General features: G+C 40.2%; 1 protein-coding gene across 3 annotated transcripts in view; it reads right to left on the minus strand.

The window, feature by feature from the left end:
• Positions 1–18,846, minus strand: part of EXOC2 (exocyst complex component 2) — a 210,691-nt gene that overhangs the window by 59,812 nt on the left and 132,033 nt on the right. For all 3 annotated transcript variants that reach the window (XM_054490866.2, XM_054490867.2, XM_054490868.2), the window contains exons 14-22: positions 16,592–16,657; positions 16,272–16,429; positions 15,760–15,881; positions 14,500–14,561; positions 8,116–8,196; positions 7,605–7,664; positions 6,878–6,939; positions 5,498–5,564; positions 718–834 (exon numbers count right to left, since the gene is read on the minus strand). In XM_054490866.2, coding sequence (XP_054346841.1) covers positions 718–834; positions 5,498–5,564; positions 6,878–6,939; positions 7,605–7,664; positions 8,116–8,196; positions 14,500–14,561; positions 15,760–15,881; positions 16,272–16,429; positions 16,592–16,657 — 795 coding nt within the window. The remainder of the gene's footprint in view (positions 1–717; positions 835–5,497; positions 5,565–6,877; positions 6,940–7,604; positions 7,665–8,115; positions 8,197–14,499; positions 14,562–15,759; positions 15,882–16,271; positions 16,430–16,591; positions 16,658–18,846) is intronic.

Consider the following 18,846-nt stretch of genomic DNA (forward strand, 5'->3'; position numbering starts at 1 on the left):
AACCTTAATAACAAGGTGACTTCATTTTTTCCTTTTCTGCTTAGTTGAAAAAAATATAAACAACAAAGTGTAACATTAAAAAGAAAACTCACTCCATTAATTTCTACTGGACTCCCTTTGGCCCAACCTTTCTGCATGCAGTGATTGGAAAGTGGGGAGGACGTATTTTTCAGGTAGGATGCAGAGCACCCTGCAGCTGTTCTGAGCCAGAGGGTGTTTGTGCACGTGTGCATGCGCAAAGCAGCAAAGCAAAAGCATCCTTGAGGTCATACAGAAAGGGAGAGAGGAAGGAGAGGTGTGAATAAGCAGGAAGAGGTTTTTCTGCAGGCTCAGGGAGTTTGCTGCTGGCTGTATCTAAAGCGTTCACCTAAAAGAAGTCAAATATGAGATAATTCTGAAAGATCTGGGTTTGCTGCCTTTCCCTCCTTATTTTCTTCCCTCACTTTTGAACAGCTCAGGTGAGGAGTAAACCAGCTCTAACCTTGAGGGAGCTCTGCTCTAGAGAAAAGAAAAGAGTATTAAATTAACCATTCAAGGTGAACCATGGGAAGGAAGGGAATCATCCAAAGATGGAGCAGGGTGAAGGCGGGGAAGCAGTGTGGGTGTGGGGGCGACACGCAGAGGGAATGGGCACTGACAGCAGAAGAACACAGGCTACAGCTTGAAAACTGAGCTAGTAAAACCATCAACTTGTGCGTTTTACATGAACTCACTTACCTGTGTGATTTTTTCTATTCCCTGGAAGTTGTGCTTTTCAAAATGTTCTGCGATATTTAGGAAGGTGTGACGTTCTAGATAGCAGCAATTACTTAGGACTATCAAAAGGCGCTGTTCCTAAAAGCAAAACAGATTTTTAGAAAATCACCTTTACAGTGCCAGAGAGAATAGCTGATTAACACTTGTCAAGTTTAATTATAATCTCTGCTCTTTGACGTCAACATTCAATGCTTTGCTTTTCTTGGCTGCTTCTTTCCCAATATTATAAAGAGAAACACAGTAAAATCCTGCAACTCTACTATTTGCTTATAATTACATGTAATACACTAAAGAATCAAATATTTCCTTAAGACTTAACAGCTTGGATGGAAAAACAGATTGATAAAATCCCGTTAACTAGGATCAGCTGGGAACTGGGATCAGCGTTTCTTATGAAAAGTGTTCTACTATATTGTTTACTTAATACTTTGTATACAAGAAAAGGCTACAGGAATATTTTTAATAACTATTTACATTTAAAATGTAGACACTGTTATAAAATAGTTTATAAATTTTTATAACCTGGAAGAGAATTATACTGCCATACATCTGTATGACGGGCTCCTTTAAATACCTTAGGGCATTAAGAATTGTTTGTGTTTGCAGAAGAAAACAAGGAATAATCTCCCTCTAATGGGGAGTGAGGGTCCCTGAGGGTGGAGGACTCCACCTTAGGACGTGGTCAGTGTTGCCAAGAGGAAGGGGTACGAGCCAGTTACTTCTACATTCTCCAGGGTTCTGTCCACCTAAAGTAATTTCTTACGAAAACTACCAGACACAAATGCTGATAAATACAGTATCCTTTCACAGTTCAAAACTACCTGGTAAATAAAATTCCAGGAATTGCCCTTATGCTGCGGGTGTGGTTCACCGAGGCACCGACCCACCGCCCGCTGGGTTCTTCTCTGGAACAACTTTGTTCTCCCACCAGCGGGCGGCCTTCTCTGGAACAACTTTGACTAATCTAGAGCCTTGAGTTAGATCCTTTGACTAAACCTTTGGCAAAAAATACTTTCCATCACATACTCCGCATGCTCTTTCTGTGCATAACCAGAATAACTTACAGGGAAGTAATTCCATATAGTAAATGTGGAAAGAGGTTCATATTTTTTTGAATACGTGAAAAAAAGATAACATCCTTGAATTTAGTTGCCGAGTATTTTATATCTCCCAATAATTTCATTTAGCTCAGCAGTTTCCAAAAACTTTCTAGATTCTTTTATTTTGAATGTTCCCATCTTTATTTCTGGCAGAGGGTGTAGCCTATTCACTGCCTGTTTTTAGGCATCAACAAATGTAAGTAAAAGGCTTAGGGAGTATTAAAGGGTCTTCAAACAAGTGAATGGCCTTGAACTACTCTATAGCTAGGAAACGGGGCACAAGACAAGGTAAACAGGGTTGTATTATGCATAATACTCCTCCACGTTTCGTGAATAAACGGCCAGAAGGATAACAGTGAATAAGCACTGGAAACTCGCCCAGGTGAGGGAGGGACGAGGACACCACATTCCCCTCCAGTCCCTGGGCCTGGAGTCACCATGACGTAGTCCCTGTAAGGACAAGGAGGAAGTAAACCTCACATTTCATCAGCTGCCCTCAACACGCTGTTCGCCTCAAAAACCTCAGCTGGTTGCTCAGTTTTGAAAATCAATCCTTAGTTACTTTTTTTCCTTCCAGAGTCAAGCCTCCTTATCTAGCAGAACTGAGCCTGCCACATCTTCTCTGCCCTGTTAATTCTCTTTGTTTTTCCCATTGTAATTTGCATGGCTCTTAAAAAACAGAAAAGCTATTTGAGTGATTTAAAGTCGTACTCCTATAAGTACATTTGTTGCTCAAATGTAATCATTCAGATGCAATAAAGTGGAAAGAAAAACTGAACAGCACAGACTCTCAACCGTGGATGACTAATCAAAAGCTTATTAACAACTAAGATGGAGACGCACATTTGAAAACAACTCCACCTATCAAATGTAGCACGTGCAGGTGACGAATACGGTCTTATATTATTTCAGTGATCCCCCACAGCATCTCTGTGATGCAGGTGTCACCATCACAGTTTTGTTCAGGAGAACCCGCTCAGTGATGTGCCTGAGGTCACACAGGATGCGAACCAGCGTCTTCTGACTCCGAACCTAGATATCTTCCTTACCACAGCTGCTTCCCTTCTGGATAACAGAACAAGACCCTAAGAAGATTGCACCAAATCTAACGAGATAGCTTTCAATGGAGAAGACAGAGGAACTGAATTTGGTCACAAAAAAACACTGGAGAGTAAGGCAGGAGAGAGGAGGCCCTGCAACCTGCAGAGGCACATGTGAGGTGCCTGGGGGGATAGCTGAGAACAGGCTCAATGGGAGTCAGCTGAGAGCTGCAGCATCATGGGTCACAGGGAGTCCAGGGCTGACTCCTGTGCTCCACCCACTGGAAGAGGCACAAGAGCAGGACCACCCCAAGTGCAGGGACACAGCACACCAGGAGGGAGTGCCCGAGGATTCAGAGTGCCAGCAAGGGGAAGACTCCAGCAGTCTCCATTCGGGAGGCCCTCTCCTGCAGCCCTGTCTCCACAGGACTCCCCTAGCCCGCTGCATTTCCATCCTCCACAAGGCCCTCAGCCCTTGAGGCTGCTAAGCATTCCTTTGTTTAAATGAGATTTTCCATCCCTCTCAGGAGTGCTGCTCTATCTGGATTTCCTTCCATCTCTCTGATTAACCCTTTTCAGGGCAAACTGAGGCTCTCTGCTACTGGTGAGCCCATAAATACTGGCACCCTCAACATTATTTTTCTCTATTTGGCCCTTCTCTCATCCAATGAGGGTAGGGTTCCCCAGCTTCCCTCGCTTCCTCTCCGTGCCCTGCTGGAGGAGCACAGAGTGCCTTGGTGGCTCTGACTGGGCCAGCTGACTGCCTTCCCCTGCAGGCTTGCACCCAGGTGGGGACCCTGACCTCCCAGGCACTGATGAAGCTCTTTAAGCTATAGTGGAAAACATTGAGAGATCAACCACGTTGCTAAATAGCAGAAATCAGCCTCGCCCTGAGGCAAACGCTTTAAACCCTCCTATAAAGTCCACACCCAGGCCCCCTCATTGCCGACATACCTAGGCAGGACATCGCTGCCTGCTGTTCCTTGTGAGGACTGAGTGCCGCCCCCTCTGTGTGTCGTTCCCTAATGCTTTGCACCGATCACCCTGCATTTCACGCTTCTTTCTTTGGAATGCCAGCTGACCTCATTTCGGGATGGCTTGGGATGGCCTGCCACCACTCTTGGGGCGACTCCACCTGCAATTCTGGCTGAACAGAAGAACTAGCATTTTTCTTTTGTTCAGCCAGAATTCTTAGTGTTCTTATCTACTCCCAGGCCTTATATATTGCTTATGTACTGCTGATTCACAAATCTGTATCTAGATTTCTCTCCTGGGATCTAAACAAGGACATTCAATCACCCACTGGATATCTCTACCTGTACGTCACCCATTCAACAACAACAACAACAACAACAACAACAACAAAACCCAGGTTCTCTTGAACCTGTTTTTTCCCTGAATTTCTATCTCAGTGAATGGTATCATTCTCTACCTACTCATCCAAGGAATTGAATCTAGAATAATTTTTTAAATTACTTTGACCAAACTATATTTTTTCTAACATACCAAATCCCTTATTTAGGTATTCATACTTACATATATAGTAGAAAATTTGGGTCAAACAGTTTTACCTTGAGACAGACAGACACACAACACAAACACACACACACACACACACACACACACACACACACACACACCCTTCAAACTCATGACAAACCAGAGAGGGTTATTTATTATTATTATTATTTTTTTGAGATGGAGTCTCACTCTGTCACCCAGGCTGGAGTACAGTGGAGCCATCTTGGCTCACTGCAAGCTCCTCCTCTTGGGCTGAAGCGATTCTCCTGCCTCAGCCTCCCGAGTAGCTGGGATTACAGGCACCCGACACCACACCAAACTAATTTTTGTACTCAGTACAGATGAGGTTTTGCCATGCTGGCCAGGCTGGTCTCGAATTCCTGACCTCAAGTGATCCACTTGCCTCGGCCTCCTAAAGTGCTGGGATTACAGGCATGACAACCATGCCTGGCCAGAAAGGGTTATTTTATTTATGATAGCTAGAGTTTGAGTTTCAACAGATGAATTTCTACATGTGATAATATATGTTTGTGAATCTCCTTAAATACATGTATACATTTTAAAAAGTATGTGTGTATATTTACATATGTATATATGCAGTGTATGCATACATCTGTTTGTGTATAAGTGTGTGTGTGTGTGTGTGTGTCTATTTGAGGCTGTGCCCAAATAAAAGGCTATGAGGGAACTTATAAAACAGAGAAAAGCAGAACTACTCTGGTTGAAGGGGCAAGAGCTGTGAGGGGGATGGGCACCCTTGTCCTCTGCCTGCTCCCCAACCCATCCTGGCAACTCTCAAACACCAGGGAACTACAAGGGCACCCATTTAACACTCGGAAACCACACAGATGCAGACAGTATATGGAATGACTGAAATTGCAACTCCAGCTAAAAATGTTAATTGTGAAATTCATATAAATTATACTTTCCTGAAAATTTCACATAATAGAGCTCCAAAGCACAGCACAGTGTCCTATACCACATGCTACAACAATGATGCAGGAACACAGTCATTAGATTTGTGAAATTGTTGTTACACAGTTTTAAAATGGTTTACTTTCTAGTTATCGTCTGACTTACTGAGGTCAAGCTGAAGTCTTCATGGATACTTCCAAACAAGTCAGGGGAAGAAACATCAACAGAGAGACTGAACATAGAAGCAAGTAGGAAGAGTTACAAATAAAGCACTCAAGTTCAAAAATGCAATGAACTATACGCAAATTTAAAAGTGCAATGAATTATATGGAAAACGTTTGGTGAAAGTCACATAACTTTGTTTTTTTTCTGAGATGAAGTCTTGTTCTTGTCCCGCAGGCTGGAGTGCAATGGTACGTTCTTGGCTCACTGCAACCTCCTCCTCCTGGGTTCATCCCATTCTTCTGCCTCAGCCTCCTGAGTAGCTGGGATTACAGGCGCCTGCCACCATGCCTGGCTAATTTTTATATTTTCAGTAGAGACAGGGTTTCACCATGTTGGCCAGGCTGGTCTCAAACTCCTGACCTCGTGATCCGCCTGCCTCGGCCTCCCAAAGTGCTGGAATTACAGGCATGAGCCACCACACCCGGCCAGAAACTTTTAGTAAGTGTTTTAGACTTAACAGTTAACAGCTCAAAGAAGGTACTATGGATAATCTGTTAACATGGGCAACATGAAATTTAATCCATAATATTAGGGATCTGACTAACAACAAATTCCTGGTGAAATAATGAGCTAAAAATATGAAATCAAATAAAAGAATACCTAGAAGAATTAAAAACTTATTGGGTCTCTAGGGAGGTGATAGTTTTATATACTGAAAAGCAAAAGCCAAAACCAGTAAACAGACAAACATGGATAAATTCCCAAATTGTCAACTGAAGATATAAGAGGCATTTATTTCAGTATTATCTGTGTCAGAGCATAAAGTACACAGAAGTTACACATGCCAAGTATAATTCAGAAGGAACGGATTTCTTAAAAAAAAAAACAGCACTTTACAATGCTGTTCTATACAACAGCATTATAAAAGAATTACCATATGGATTTGTAAACATCAAGAGTTAACATGTGTCCACTGGAGCTCCAATAACTAAGCGTGACCCAGACATAATTCTACCAACATTCTTAGTCTCTAACAAGAGTAATGGTGCCTTCCCCTAACACCAGAATTGTAAAAATAATCAACTAGGAGTTATATATTTACATTTAATACTTTATTATTTATAAAACCTGTTCTTTGGATAATTAATAAGCTAATCATGTCTTCAATTTGCTTGATTTGTCTCTAATAAGGCAAAGATGAGTTGAAAAGATAAACTATGGAAAGAATATAGGTCAAATATAAAAAAAAACTATTACTTCGATATGAACAATCTTTCTTTCTTACTAGAAGTCTTAGGATATAAGATCAAGTATAAAACTTGAGCCTGTATTTTTAATTCTCCTAAATGCATTAATGAGATTAATTTAATTTTTACTTACTGTGTAGTATCTATATCTGCATCAGGCTTGGTGCTCAACTGTTCCAGACAGTATATAAAAACCTAAGTGAAAAAATAAGTTTCAGGACTCTCAGAGGAATGAACTCCTAGATATTAATCTATTTGGACATTACAGATAACTTTACATAAAGTAGAATTATATATCTCATTAGTGGTGTGGTGTTGTGTGCATGTATGAATATGTGTATATATTGTATATGCCCCATTAATGACACAAATATATATCCCATCCATATCTATCACATAAGTAACAGAAAATTAGAAGTGCCTACGTTTTGATCAATTATTAAGTTTGCAAAGATATTTTCGGAAAAAGACTTTCTCTCATTCATTCACCCACATTCTCAACTTTATGTGCCTGCAAAGCACTGGTCCCAATAACAATACTTTATACCCTAGATATAATGTGAACAACTAATTATCATTTAATTTACGTTGTGCTCTAACCGAATACATAGAAAGTACCAAGAGAACACAAAAAAGGGGAGCATAACATAAATGAAACATTTGGGTATTGCTAAAACAAGATGGAATTAATCTTACATTAAACTTTGTTACCCACTTACCTTAAACTATTATGTACACAGACAAGATGAAAAAAGAATACATATTTGGTGAATGTCATCTGCAGATTATAAATAGGAGAGGGGTTGACTGATAACTTAGTATTATTTGAGGCTTTGGGCATTACTGCTTTCTATTATTACCTGCATTATATTGATGCTTAGCTGGCAAACCTCCTCCTGTGTTTTAGGTTGTTGGAAGACCTGTAAGGAAGAATTTTGATTAAAATTTTTGGACTTTGCTAAGAAAACAAGGCTTTTTGTGTATGAAGTTAGATATAAATAGTTAAAACGTGGAACACTGCTGCAGGAGTGGTGTCCTTACTCTAAAAGAAGGGTATGCGTGAAGAGTGGGCCTATTCGGGCTGGAGAAGACAACGCAGTCCTGGGCTGATGGTCAAGAGCCAGGCCCATCAATCGCTGTCCACAAAGTGCTATCACTGTGACCACTCCACCTGCAACACCTGCACTCACACTTTAGCTTGCGTCAGCCTGGCTTGGAATCAGAAATCAGCACATCTACGCAGTTAAACTAAATGGAACAAGCAAGCAAAGAGGGAGAAAAGGTCTTGCAATATGATGAGTCAAAAATTTACAAGTATGATTCCCAAGGCTCCCTGGGAAACTGGAGTCCAGGTGGAGCTGGAATACTTACACTGGCCTCTCCCGGCTTGCACTCCAGAACCCCCTTCAGTGACTGCAGAGAACACACGATGCACTGTTCAAACTGACATGGCTGAAGGGAAAACAGCATATTGTAAAATTCAAAAACAAGCACTGGCTATGAAGACATATTTAACACAAGTGAATATGGCCCCAAGCTCCACATTTTCCAGATTAATGGAATGGAACAGAAACACAATCTGAAAAGTAATCTCCCAGTCATTGAGTTTCAGGTTTGGCATATGTTTTGTACTTCGTATTTTAGAATGAATCAATCTTGAGACTCCAAAGCATATCTAATTCAACTAAAATAAAACTCAGATACGACTAAAAATTTTCTTCAAAAAATTCTAGTCTTCTAAGAGGCCAATATACAACGAGGAGCAGATATAATGAGTTTATATTTTGAATGCTAATTCTGAAGTATATTCTGGGATGAGCTGAGTCTCCTAGATCTTCCACATCTCTGGAACTATTAAACAAAATTTAATGTTAATAATAATGACCTAGAAGATGTACAGGATCTTTATATCAGATAGATTGTAAACAGTCATTTTCTATCTACATTAAGTCAGAAAATGAAACTTGAAAATATGCCCAACCAATGGCATTTCAAGAGAAGCTAGAATGAATCTTAGCTCCTAAGGGTGTTTAAGTTTTCACTTTGTGCCAGGAACTACTCTAGGTTAAGGAAGATACAGGAGTAAGTAAGTCAGAATTCTCATTATGTGTATATTTCAGGCAGGAGACACGACCATGAAAGTCAAAGTTGACAAAATGGTTTAAAAAAGTATAGAAATAAAATAATTAAAATAGTAAGTGTCATGAATAAAAGAAGTAGAACTTGGCCGGGCGCAGTGGCTCACGCCTGTAATCCCAGCATTTTGGGAGGCTGAGGCGGGTGGATCACGAGGTCAAGAGACCATCCTGGCCAACATGGTGAAACCCCATCTCTACTAAAAATACAAAAATTAGCCAGGTGTGGTGGCACGCACCTATAGTTCCAGCTACTCGGGAGGCTGAGACAGGAGAATCGCTTGAACCCAGGAGGCGGAGGTTGCAGTGAGCCAAGATCGCGCCACTGCACACCAGCCAGGGTGACAGAGAGAAACTTCGTCTCAAAAAAAAAAAAGAAAAGAAGTAGAACTGAGAGAACAATCATGATGGGGGATCTGCTCTAAATAGGATGGTCATAGAAGGCCCCCAAGACTGTGAGAACATTGATGCTGAGACGGGAAGGGCAAGGGGGACCAGCCCTTTGAAGGAACAGGGAAGGAGAGGAGCAAGCTCTCAGAGGACAGTGCACACAGCCCGCAGAGTGGGTAAGAAACCACCGGAAAAGCAGGACCAGAGGAAAAGCAGCGCGTCACAGCCACCAAACATGAGCACAGGTCTTGAGAGATGGGGTAGGCGGCCGGGCTTCATCCGGAGCAGCGAGACATGGAAGGCTCAAGGCTCAACCAAGCAGTTGTGTGCAAAACACTGGGAGTGAGAACCTCTCTTCAACACATGCATTAATTTTTAAAAGACTTTGGGAAAAAAACTGAAGAGAAGAAAGGAAGTGACATCTATATACATCTTTTAAAAAGACAAGTTTATTTTCTTATGGAAAGGAACCCAGACTTAATGAAAGCTAAAACAGTGCCTCAGCTTTAATGTTATTACTGCACTTTGAAACCACCAGAGGGCATTATAAAGAATACTTGAAAGTACAACAACAGTAATAAAATAAGAAATAGAGAATGAAATACCAACTGCACAGAAAGCATTTAAAGAGGCAAAATGTTTGTTAGGTTACTGACCTTACTCATCTAACCTACCCACCTCAGAAGGTATGAAAATTTAAGACGTTACAATGATAATTATTACTATAATATTGACAATCGAATCTGAAATTCAACCGTGGGCCATTAAATGTTGATGTTTGGCCGGGTGCGGTGGCTCACGCCTGTAATCCCGGCACTTTGGGAGGCTGAGGTGGGTGGATTGCTTGAGGTCAGAAGTTCGAGACCAGCCTGGCCAACATGATGAAACCCCGTCTCTACTAAAAATACAAAAAATTAGCTGGGTGTGGTGGTGCATGCCTGTAGTCCTAGGTACTCAGGAGGCTGAGGCAGGAGAATCACTTGAACCAGGGAGGCGGATGTTGCAGTAAGCCGAGATCATGCCACTGCACTCCAGCCTGGGTGACAGAGCGAGACTCCGGCTCAAAAAAATGAAAAATTAAAAAAATAAATAAGTAAATGTTGATGTTCATGTGTGGTTGTTTAGATTTGTTCTATTAAAATTTGGACTCAACTTTCTTATTAATTTTATTTTTATACCCATACTAATATAATAAGTAGAAACAGAATACTAGAAAGTTCAATGAGTGCTTTCAGTTGAACCGGGAGTAGGTGATAGTCTACACATTCACTATTTCTTTTTTCTCAAAAGAAAGAAATAGTCCTATCTCTGTGTATTGTCAGTGAGTCATCCAATTTAGATGACTGTCAAAAGTTATCACAAATCATTCCAGTTCTTCTGAAAGAAGAAAATTCTCAGAATCTCAGAATTATCCAAATTGAAAAAAGGCAGAAACCATTTTCAACATGAGAAGAAAACAGGATGCTTTCGAGTGAGCTGTTTCTGAGCTCTGAAGCGAAGCTCTAATCAGAGAGAATGCCTCAGCTGAGGGACAGTCATAGTGAGGCAGTGCTTGACCCTCATGTCCTTAATGGGATAAGCAGCATTTTCCTATCCCAGTCACAAGGAAAGAAAAAAGTTTTCTCGTCTCAAACACATGGGACTGGCACTATGGAAATCTTAAGAAAATATACATTTTCTTATATTGGTATGTGATAAGAGGTTAGGATTATACAATTTAAGTCCTTGTTCAAAGTCTAAGAATTTTATATACACACTGGATTAAAATACTAACACTCCAAGCTGGAATCTAGACTTGTGCTCTAAACATTGATTCACGTTTTCTCTTAAGAGGTCCACGCGGAATAGCTAAAAAACTGACTCAGTGTTATCAAGTCTATTGTGGTAGGACACTTCTTCAAGGACCTCTGGCTAGACAATGTCTTGGCTGACTCCATACGTGCCATTTCCTAGGGCTCATTCATTCGCAAGGTGCACTGGGGGTCAGTTCTTTCGTCCCTGCAGATAGTTATGTGGCTTGTGTGAGAGATCAAACATGAAATCAGTTATCTTATGGTTGCAGTTGCACTAGTTAAAGTTTAAAAATAAACTACAAAGAAGCTTCTGAAGTAACTATTTCAGAGCATTTTCACAGAGGCTGATGTACTACAATCAGGCAAACGAGGTCCGGAGGCTTCCAGAGAAGCACACACTGGCTGACCACGTGTACCTGAGGCACTGACCTGAAGAAGGACCTGAAGCCAATCCCTGTTTTTATGGCTCAGAGTTACTGAATTTATGGCAGATTTTAAGAACGAGGAATAGGACCTTGACAGCAGACTCTGCCTTCTCAAACTGAACATATAATTTTTTTCCATTTGCACGTAACTGATTTGAGGCAGGTATGTCTAACCTGCCTGCACCTGTTTCATCTCGGGCAAGTGATTCAGTGGACGGTGGCCCAATGATCCCTTTTGGCCTGTCTTCAAGGCTTGCTGTGATAATTAAGATAGGTCTATATAAAAGAGCTCTGAACATAGTAAACTTAATGTATTATTATCATAGTAGCCCAGTGATCACAAGTATTAATTTAACAAATAAAAATCCTTTATGTTTGTCCAGAGCTTTGCAGTTTCCAGATGCTTTGGTCCACAGTATCTCATTGTATCCTAACCCACATCACTGTGAAGATGTGTTCTGCTCCTTGTTTACAAACTAAGACTCTAGGGTCAGACAGACTACATGGCTTCTTTAGGATTGCATGGAAGACTGAACTAGGTTCTGATTCCAAATCAAGTGCAATAAATTTTCACTTTATACCAGTGCTGTCCAATAGGTGTATAATGTTAGCCACAAACATAAGCCATGTAAGAAATTTTAGATTTACCAGTAATCACATTTTAAAAAGCTTTTAAAAAATAAACTCATAAAGTCAATTTTCATATAATCTATTTAATGCAATCTATCCAAATATTATTATTTCCCATGTAGTCAATATAAAAAGTGGAGATGGTTTACATTCTGTCTTTTTGTGCAGTGGTGCAGGTCCACACCTTGCTCTAAAGATTTAGTGTGGGGGAGAATTAGCTATAGACTAGTTACTATTTAAATACAAATAATTGTGACGAATAGAAACCCAATCAATTAAAATTTTCTTTTTTTTTTTTTTTTTTTTTTGAGATGAGAGTTTTGCTCTTATTGCCCAGGCTGGAGTGCAATGGCGCAGTCTCGGCTCACTGCAACCTCTGCCTCCCAGGTTCAAGTGATTCTCCTGTCTCAGCCTCCCAGGTAGCTGGGATTATAGGCATGTAGCACTGTGCCTGGCTAATTTTTGTATTTTTAGTAGAGACAGGGTTTCACCATGTTGGTCAGGCTGGTCTCAAACTCCTGACTTCAGGTGATCCACCTGCCTGAGCCTCTCAAAGTGTTGGGATGACAGGCATGAGCCACAGTGCCCGGCCCAATTAAAATATTTTTATAAAAAATAAGGCATTCAAAATAGAATGTTGATTGACTTATTAAAAATAATAAACTTCCCTAACTCATTTCAAGCATGATTTAATTTGCAAAAAACTGTTAGTAAGCATTGCTTTTCTAAATCACCTTGTTATATATCAAGTAAGGTACAATGATGTATTAACTTAAGATAGGACCTTGAAGTTTGGAGGAAGAGAATGAGTCAAAAATTCCCCAGCCCCCAGAGAAGACAGTCCATGAGAAGCACTGTCAGCCCTTCATGCTCCCAGGTTCTGCATCTGTGAACTCCACCAGTGGAGGACCTGGCTGGATAGAGTCCAAGGACACAGAAAGCCAACTTTTAGGGGCTTGAGAATCCTCAGACCTCGGTATCATGAAGGGATCTGGAACCAGCCTTTGCTGAGGATACCAAGGGATGACTACATAGAAATTCAAGGGAATTTAAAAATACTGTGCAGGATCATTGTTTCCTGACAGCCTGACTCATCACCGGTTTGTAAATCTGGGCAAGTCAAGACCATTTCATTCTAGTTTTCTTATCTGAGGCAGAAACTGCTAGTTGCCTCCTAGGATTGCTATCTTTTTTTCTTTCTTTTTTTTTTGACAGTCTCACTCTGTCACCAGGCTGGAGAACAGTGGCGCGATCTCGGCTCACTGCAACCTCTGCTTCCTGGGTTCAAGCGATTCTCCTGCCTCAGCCTCCTGAGTAGCTGGGATTACAGGCGCCCACCACCACGCCCAGCAAAATTTTGTATTTTTAGTAGAGAGGGGGTTTCAGCATGTTGGCCAGGATGGTCTTGATCTCTTGACCTCATGATCCGCCCGCCTCAGCCTCCAAAAGTGCTGGGATTACAGGCGTGGGCCACTGCGCCCAGCCTATCCTTTTTTCTTAATAAGGTAAGACAGAAAACAGGAGCAGCCACGTGCTCTCCCGGCTTCTGTTGCCGACAGGGACAGGCATGGAATGTGTTCCGACCAATTAGATGGAGGAGAGTTGCAAGCTATGGCTCCTGGGAGGGGACTGGACTTTCTTCCTGACAGCAGCCAGGCCACGAGCGACCACGAGGCCAGCCTGAGCAGAAGGCAGTGTGAAGGGTCACAGGGAAGAAGGACGGAGGCAGCCCTGGGCACTGACTGTGTGACCACGCTGCCAGGCTGCTGTGAGAGACAGAAGTCCCCCCCTGGTGAAAGCCACTGGGATGTGTCGGCCGCTGCCTGGCCATCGTCACTGGCACAGCTACCCACAGGACCGCGAGGAGCACCCAGAGACAAGTGTGAAAACCCGTGAAATCATGAAGATGATTTTCAAACCTAAAAGTCCCAGCTGAAAAGATGAAGATTCTAGAAACAGGTCACAGTTGGCTGCCCGGCCTGAGAATGTATCTGTAGTGGTCTGTGGTGGTTGTTTTTGTTTGTTTGGCTTGTTTTGGCTTCGGAGCCAGCAACGTCATCTCTTCTATCCTGCTTTTTGGACAAGCTCAAGTTGCTGAGTAATTTAGAATTAAGCATACTCTGTTTTCAAAAAAGTAATTCAAACAAAAATCATAAGTTACACAGGATGAAAAAGGTCAAGTCTAAAAGAAACGCATTGTTTTAATTTTTTAATATTTATGGTTAGTGTTAAGCAAAAATGTCTCTGAGAAGAAAAACTTTAAGAAGCTTACATTTCTCTTTAGAGCTGCAACATATGGAGCACATGCTCCCTATTAATATGATAAACCATTTATTTTAAATATACACTAATGACTAATAATTGAAAAGAATTTAAACTTACTAGAGAAGTCAGTCCTTCATTATCAACAACCCAGTCTTCTTTTTCAGCTAATCTCTTTATTTCTATATGAAAAGAAGCACACAAATACTTTATAATTATCTCACTAAATTTTATACACATTAAAAATTTATACAGGTTATGGTTTTTCATTGTTTTATATAGGTTTGTAAAAACTTGATGAAAGTAGGCAAAGAATATAATTTTGGTAGACTTGATGACTTAACTACATATTGTTCACTGGATTATTCTAATAAGATATTAATGTAAATAAAAGTTTTTACTGCATAGCCCAATTTGGGGAATTCTAGGTTAGATTTAATGACAACTTGAGACAATGATTTATTACTTATTCAGGATTCTTCACAACACAAGGCATGTACAAAATAAGTCATACAGTATTTTTTTTCCTAAAATTTCTGATGAATAATTTGGCTGTTTTTTGAATCCTATAGATTCCTGACAAGGGCAATATGATTCTCAGTTGGCTAAGGGAATGCCACCTGCTCAAATCTTCAGCGTTGGGGCAGACTCAGGTTCCTAGGTGAGGAGGAGGTAATCAACTAAGAGGGGAATATCCCACTTCTCACCTGGGTTCCATTCCCTTCCCATTTACACAGCATCGCCCACCAATTTTGCAGAGATGTAAGCTTCCTATCTAAAAAGCCTGGTAGTAGATAGTAAACGCCTGTGCCATTTTAGCAATGTTCTTGATTGTTTTTGAAAATATTTAATAACCAAAAGGCTGCTTTGTAAAGAAAACCTTTATGGTTTTTTTATGATTTTATGTAGAAAAGCCTGAAAAATTTAAAAAGTATAAAGAAAACAAGAATCATCTATAATTTCTGGAATCCAGAGAACCAACACTAACAGAGTTTCCTTTGATTGGACATTGATTTCTGTAAATTAAAATTTAAAAATATACATCCATATATTTTCAAAACCGAGATCAGACTTTATGTACATTTTATACCCTATGTTTTCTACTTAACATTTATCATAACAATATTCTTATATCTTTAAACATTTTCAAGTGTATCCATCTTAGTTTCTGCATGGTCTTAATTCTCAACTAAATTGATTTGAAAATACATCACAAGAAGAAAAAACACTCTATTGAGCAGCTAGAAATAAGATGAACTAATATATTCAAATTTCCAGAAGAGTAATTTTCCCTTGTTTTCAGGGATTTGGACACTGAAAGGAGGTGGCACATTCAGTTAATCGTTGCACAGTAAACGCCACCGATTTATCTAAACACACCTTCCGCCGTGTGCTGCAACGTGACCATTATGCAATGTACTCGGAGATCCAAGATGAGATCCTGGATAGTCTGTAACAGGTCATTAGGAATTTCAAGGGCAGTCAACGATTCATGAGTAAGTCTGCGAACAAACACATCCAAACAAAAGTGAGCAGAGTGGGATCGCAAAGCTATTCCTAGCATCTCTTTCACTGTATAATCATTCCTCATGGAGCTTACAAGCTACAGCATTAGGCTGAAAACAGAAACAGACCACAATAGGGATTGTACTGTAAGAGTAATACTGAGTTAAACAACGGAGAAGATGCGTAAACACAAGAACATTCTAGTCCAACATAAAAACCAGGAACAGTGAGGAGCTTAGCTGTCAGATGATGAACAGGAAACAGTGGAGGCAAAAGGACAAAAAGAAGAAAAAGAAGAATTTCTTCTTCACTGAATGTATTAACTCTTTCCAAAAAGTTAAAAAAAAAAAAAGTATGCCTTTCTCTGAGAATGTGTCCATACTCACCTTACGGTCTGGATGGCATGAGCGAGCCACTGTCCGGAGAGCTCGCACTTCAGCTCCCAGCCTCCGTACTGCTTGGCTTCCCCATCCCGGATGCTGAGGGGAAGCAGGGCTCCACGGGTCAGCTTCACCAGGGAGTGCATTACTTCTTGAATCATTTTCTAGAAAACCAGGAACAAGCATAACTGCGTTCAAATGTAATTAATCGGGTTACATTAACTAAAAGACGCTGCCTGGGCAATAACGGATGTCTTGAATACAAAGTGAGAAAGGAAAAACCCTAACCTGTGAAAAAGTCTACATACTTATTACTACTTACTCACCTTAAAATCATTTTGTCTTTGCCTTACATTCTTTGATCTTTCAATCTGGCCTGACTTCTCAGCAGTCTTAAAAATTAAAAAAACAAAATAAAACATATTAGAAATAATTTATAAAAATAAGAAATGCTTTAGCACTTGTACATCAAGAGAACATTAAATATGGTTATAACTTGATTAAAAGAAATGCTTAAGACATAATCTATGTTTCTGATTAAAGAATGATTAATTAGAAAACCTTTCTTATCCCAATGAGAAGTTATTTATCTTTCTAAAACCTTTAAGTACAATTCCCATGAATGAATCTAAGAATTAAGTTGAAACTACCGATTTTATAGGTGAATTTCATCTGCCATTTTCATCAACGATGTCGTATGGTTAAACCATCAAGTATCATACCCAAGACAGCACTGTCAACATCTTTTCTCATTAGCTAGTAAAGAAACCAAAGGAAGCCTAAGCTCTGAAATCTGTCATTTTAGTTTTAAATACTATAAACTGTGGCTCTTCCTTCAGAGATTTCAGTGTAATTTAGGATAAAATACATTCTATCATTCTAGAATTAATTTTTGTTTGTTTACTGATATAACTCATTTTTTTTTCCAATGTCTCTTTCTCCTTAATGTATGGAAAACTACTTTATATTGACTAAAAGAGAAGCCTGTTCAATTGGATTTCAGAGAACTGTTTATTAACACATTTTCTAACTAAATATTATTATATAAAATACCCTAGAAGGACAAGCCTAGGAAGCTTTCTAAATAAATAAGCATTAACAAAATCATACAATGTAAAATAAAATTCTGACACTTCATTGACATAATGCAAAAGTTACCCTTTAAGGTTAAAATGCTCATGCACTATTGGTTAACGCATGACAAGTCAAGAGAACTTTCAAGTTAAGAAGAGTTGCATTATAAATTATCATGATATTGACTTTAAGTTAGTTTTAAAATACAAGCAATATTATGTGCGTTGTATATATATTTCTGTATAAGCTATAAAAACTGCGTGTAGGGTTAGTTTATATAATGAACATGTCAATGTAAGTAAAATATGAGTTAGGATTGTCGGGTGTTTTCAATGGAACTATCAGACAAACCTGACAAAAAAACAGGCAGCACATACACAGACCAACATCCTTCAAACTGTAGTTTCCATTCATTTTTAAATTTTATATTAAACTATGCAGCTTTTATCATTTTTTTCTTTGTAGAAATACATTTTTGTCTTGAAAGAATTAAAGGTATGTATAAAAACTAAACCTGCAATTCATCTCAATAATCATTCAAAAAGCTAGCTCCTGAGTTCACTGGTCAATGACACTTAAAATTCATCCCAATAATCATTCAAAAAGCTAGCTCCTGAGTTCACTGGTCAATGACACTTAAAATTCATCCCAATAATCATTCAAAAAGCTAGCTCCTGAGTTCACTGGTCAATGACACTTAAAATTCTTTGTATCCCAGGGTTAAACTCATACGTTGATTTTTCCTTTATTTTTAAGACAAATGAGAAGGAACTGAAGTGTTTTAAGCAGCGGAGTGCTGTGAGGCCTACGTTAAGAAGAAGGAATGAGGGGCCAGTGTGCGAGTATGACCAGCCAGCAGGATGTTGCAGTGGCCCAGGTGAGCACAGCCACACTGAGACAGCAGCAGGTGAGCCCAGGTGGCTGAGACAGGCCACCTGAAGGAGAACGTACTGCCCTGGTGCTGCAGTGAGGAAGGAGGCATGCGCAGAGGGACCCCCACCTAATGCGTGCCCACTCGGCTAACACCAGCGGCTCTGAATGTCTGTTCAGCTGCTTTCTGTATGCCCAGTGTGATGATCAGAATCAGAACACGGTTGGTGGTGTGGGGAATGGGCATAGAGCAAATGAATGCCCTGCTCACTGAGGTGACAAAGAGCTCTTTCCTACATGTCGCAGTTTGTTAGGTCTTAGGCTTGGGTACTTTTTTCTTTGCTGTCTACACTGTCTAGTTTGTTCCCATGGCTTCAAATATCATTTCTATCTCATGCCTCCAAATGTCTATCTCCAGCCCGAATATCTCCTCTGTGACCCAGATGTAAATACTGAATAACTCCCAGGAATTTCAATCTACCACATTATCCATGGAAATCTGAAGCTTCCTCCAAGCATGCTCTCCCTTAGGTCTTCCCGGCTTGGCAAATGGCAACTCCCGCTCACTCAGGAGCCCGCTGGGAGCAACATCAGAAGCCTTGCTTTCCTCTCCCTCACTTGAACACCACTTCCAAAA

The sequence above is a fragment of the Pongo pygmaeus genome, chromosome 5 (genome assembly GCF_028885625.2).
Source record: "Pongo pygmaeus isolate AG05252 chromosome 5, NHGRI_mPonPyg2-v2.0_pri, whole genome shotgun sequence".
NCBI classification, from domain to species: domain Eukaryota; kingdom Metazoa; phylum Chordata; class Mammalia; order Primates; family Hominidae; genus Pongo; species Pongo pygmaeus.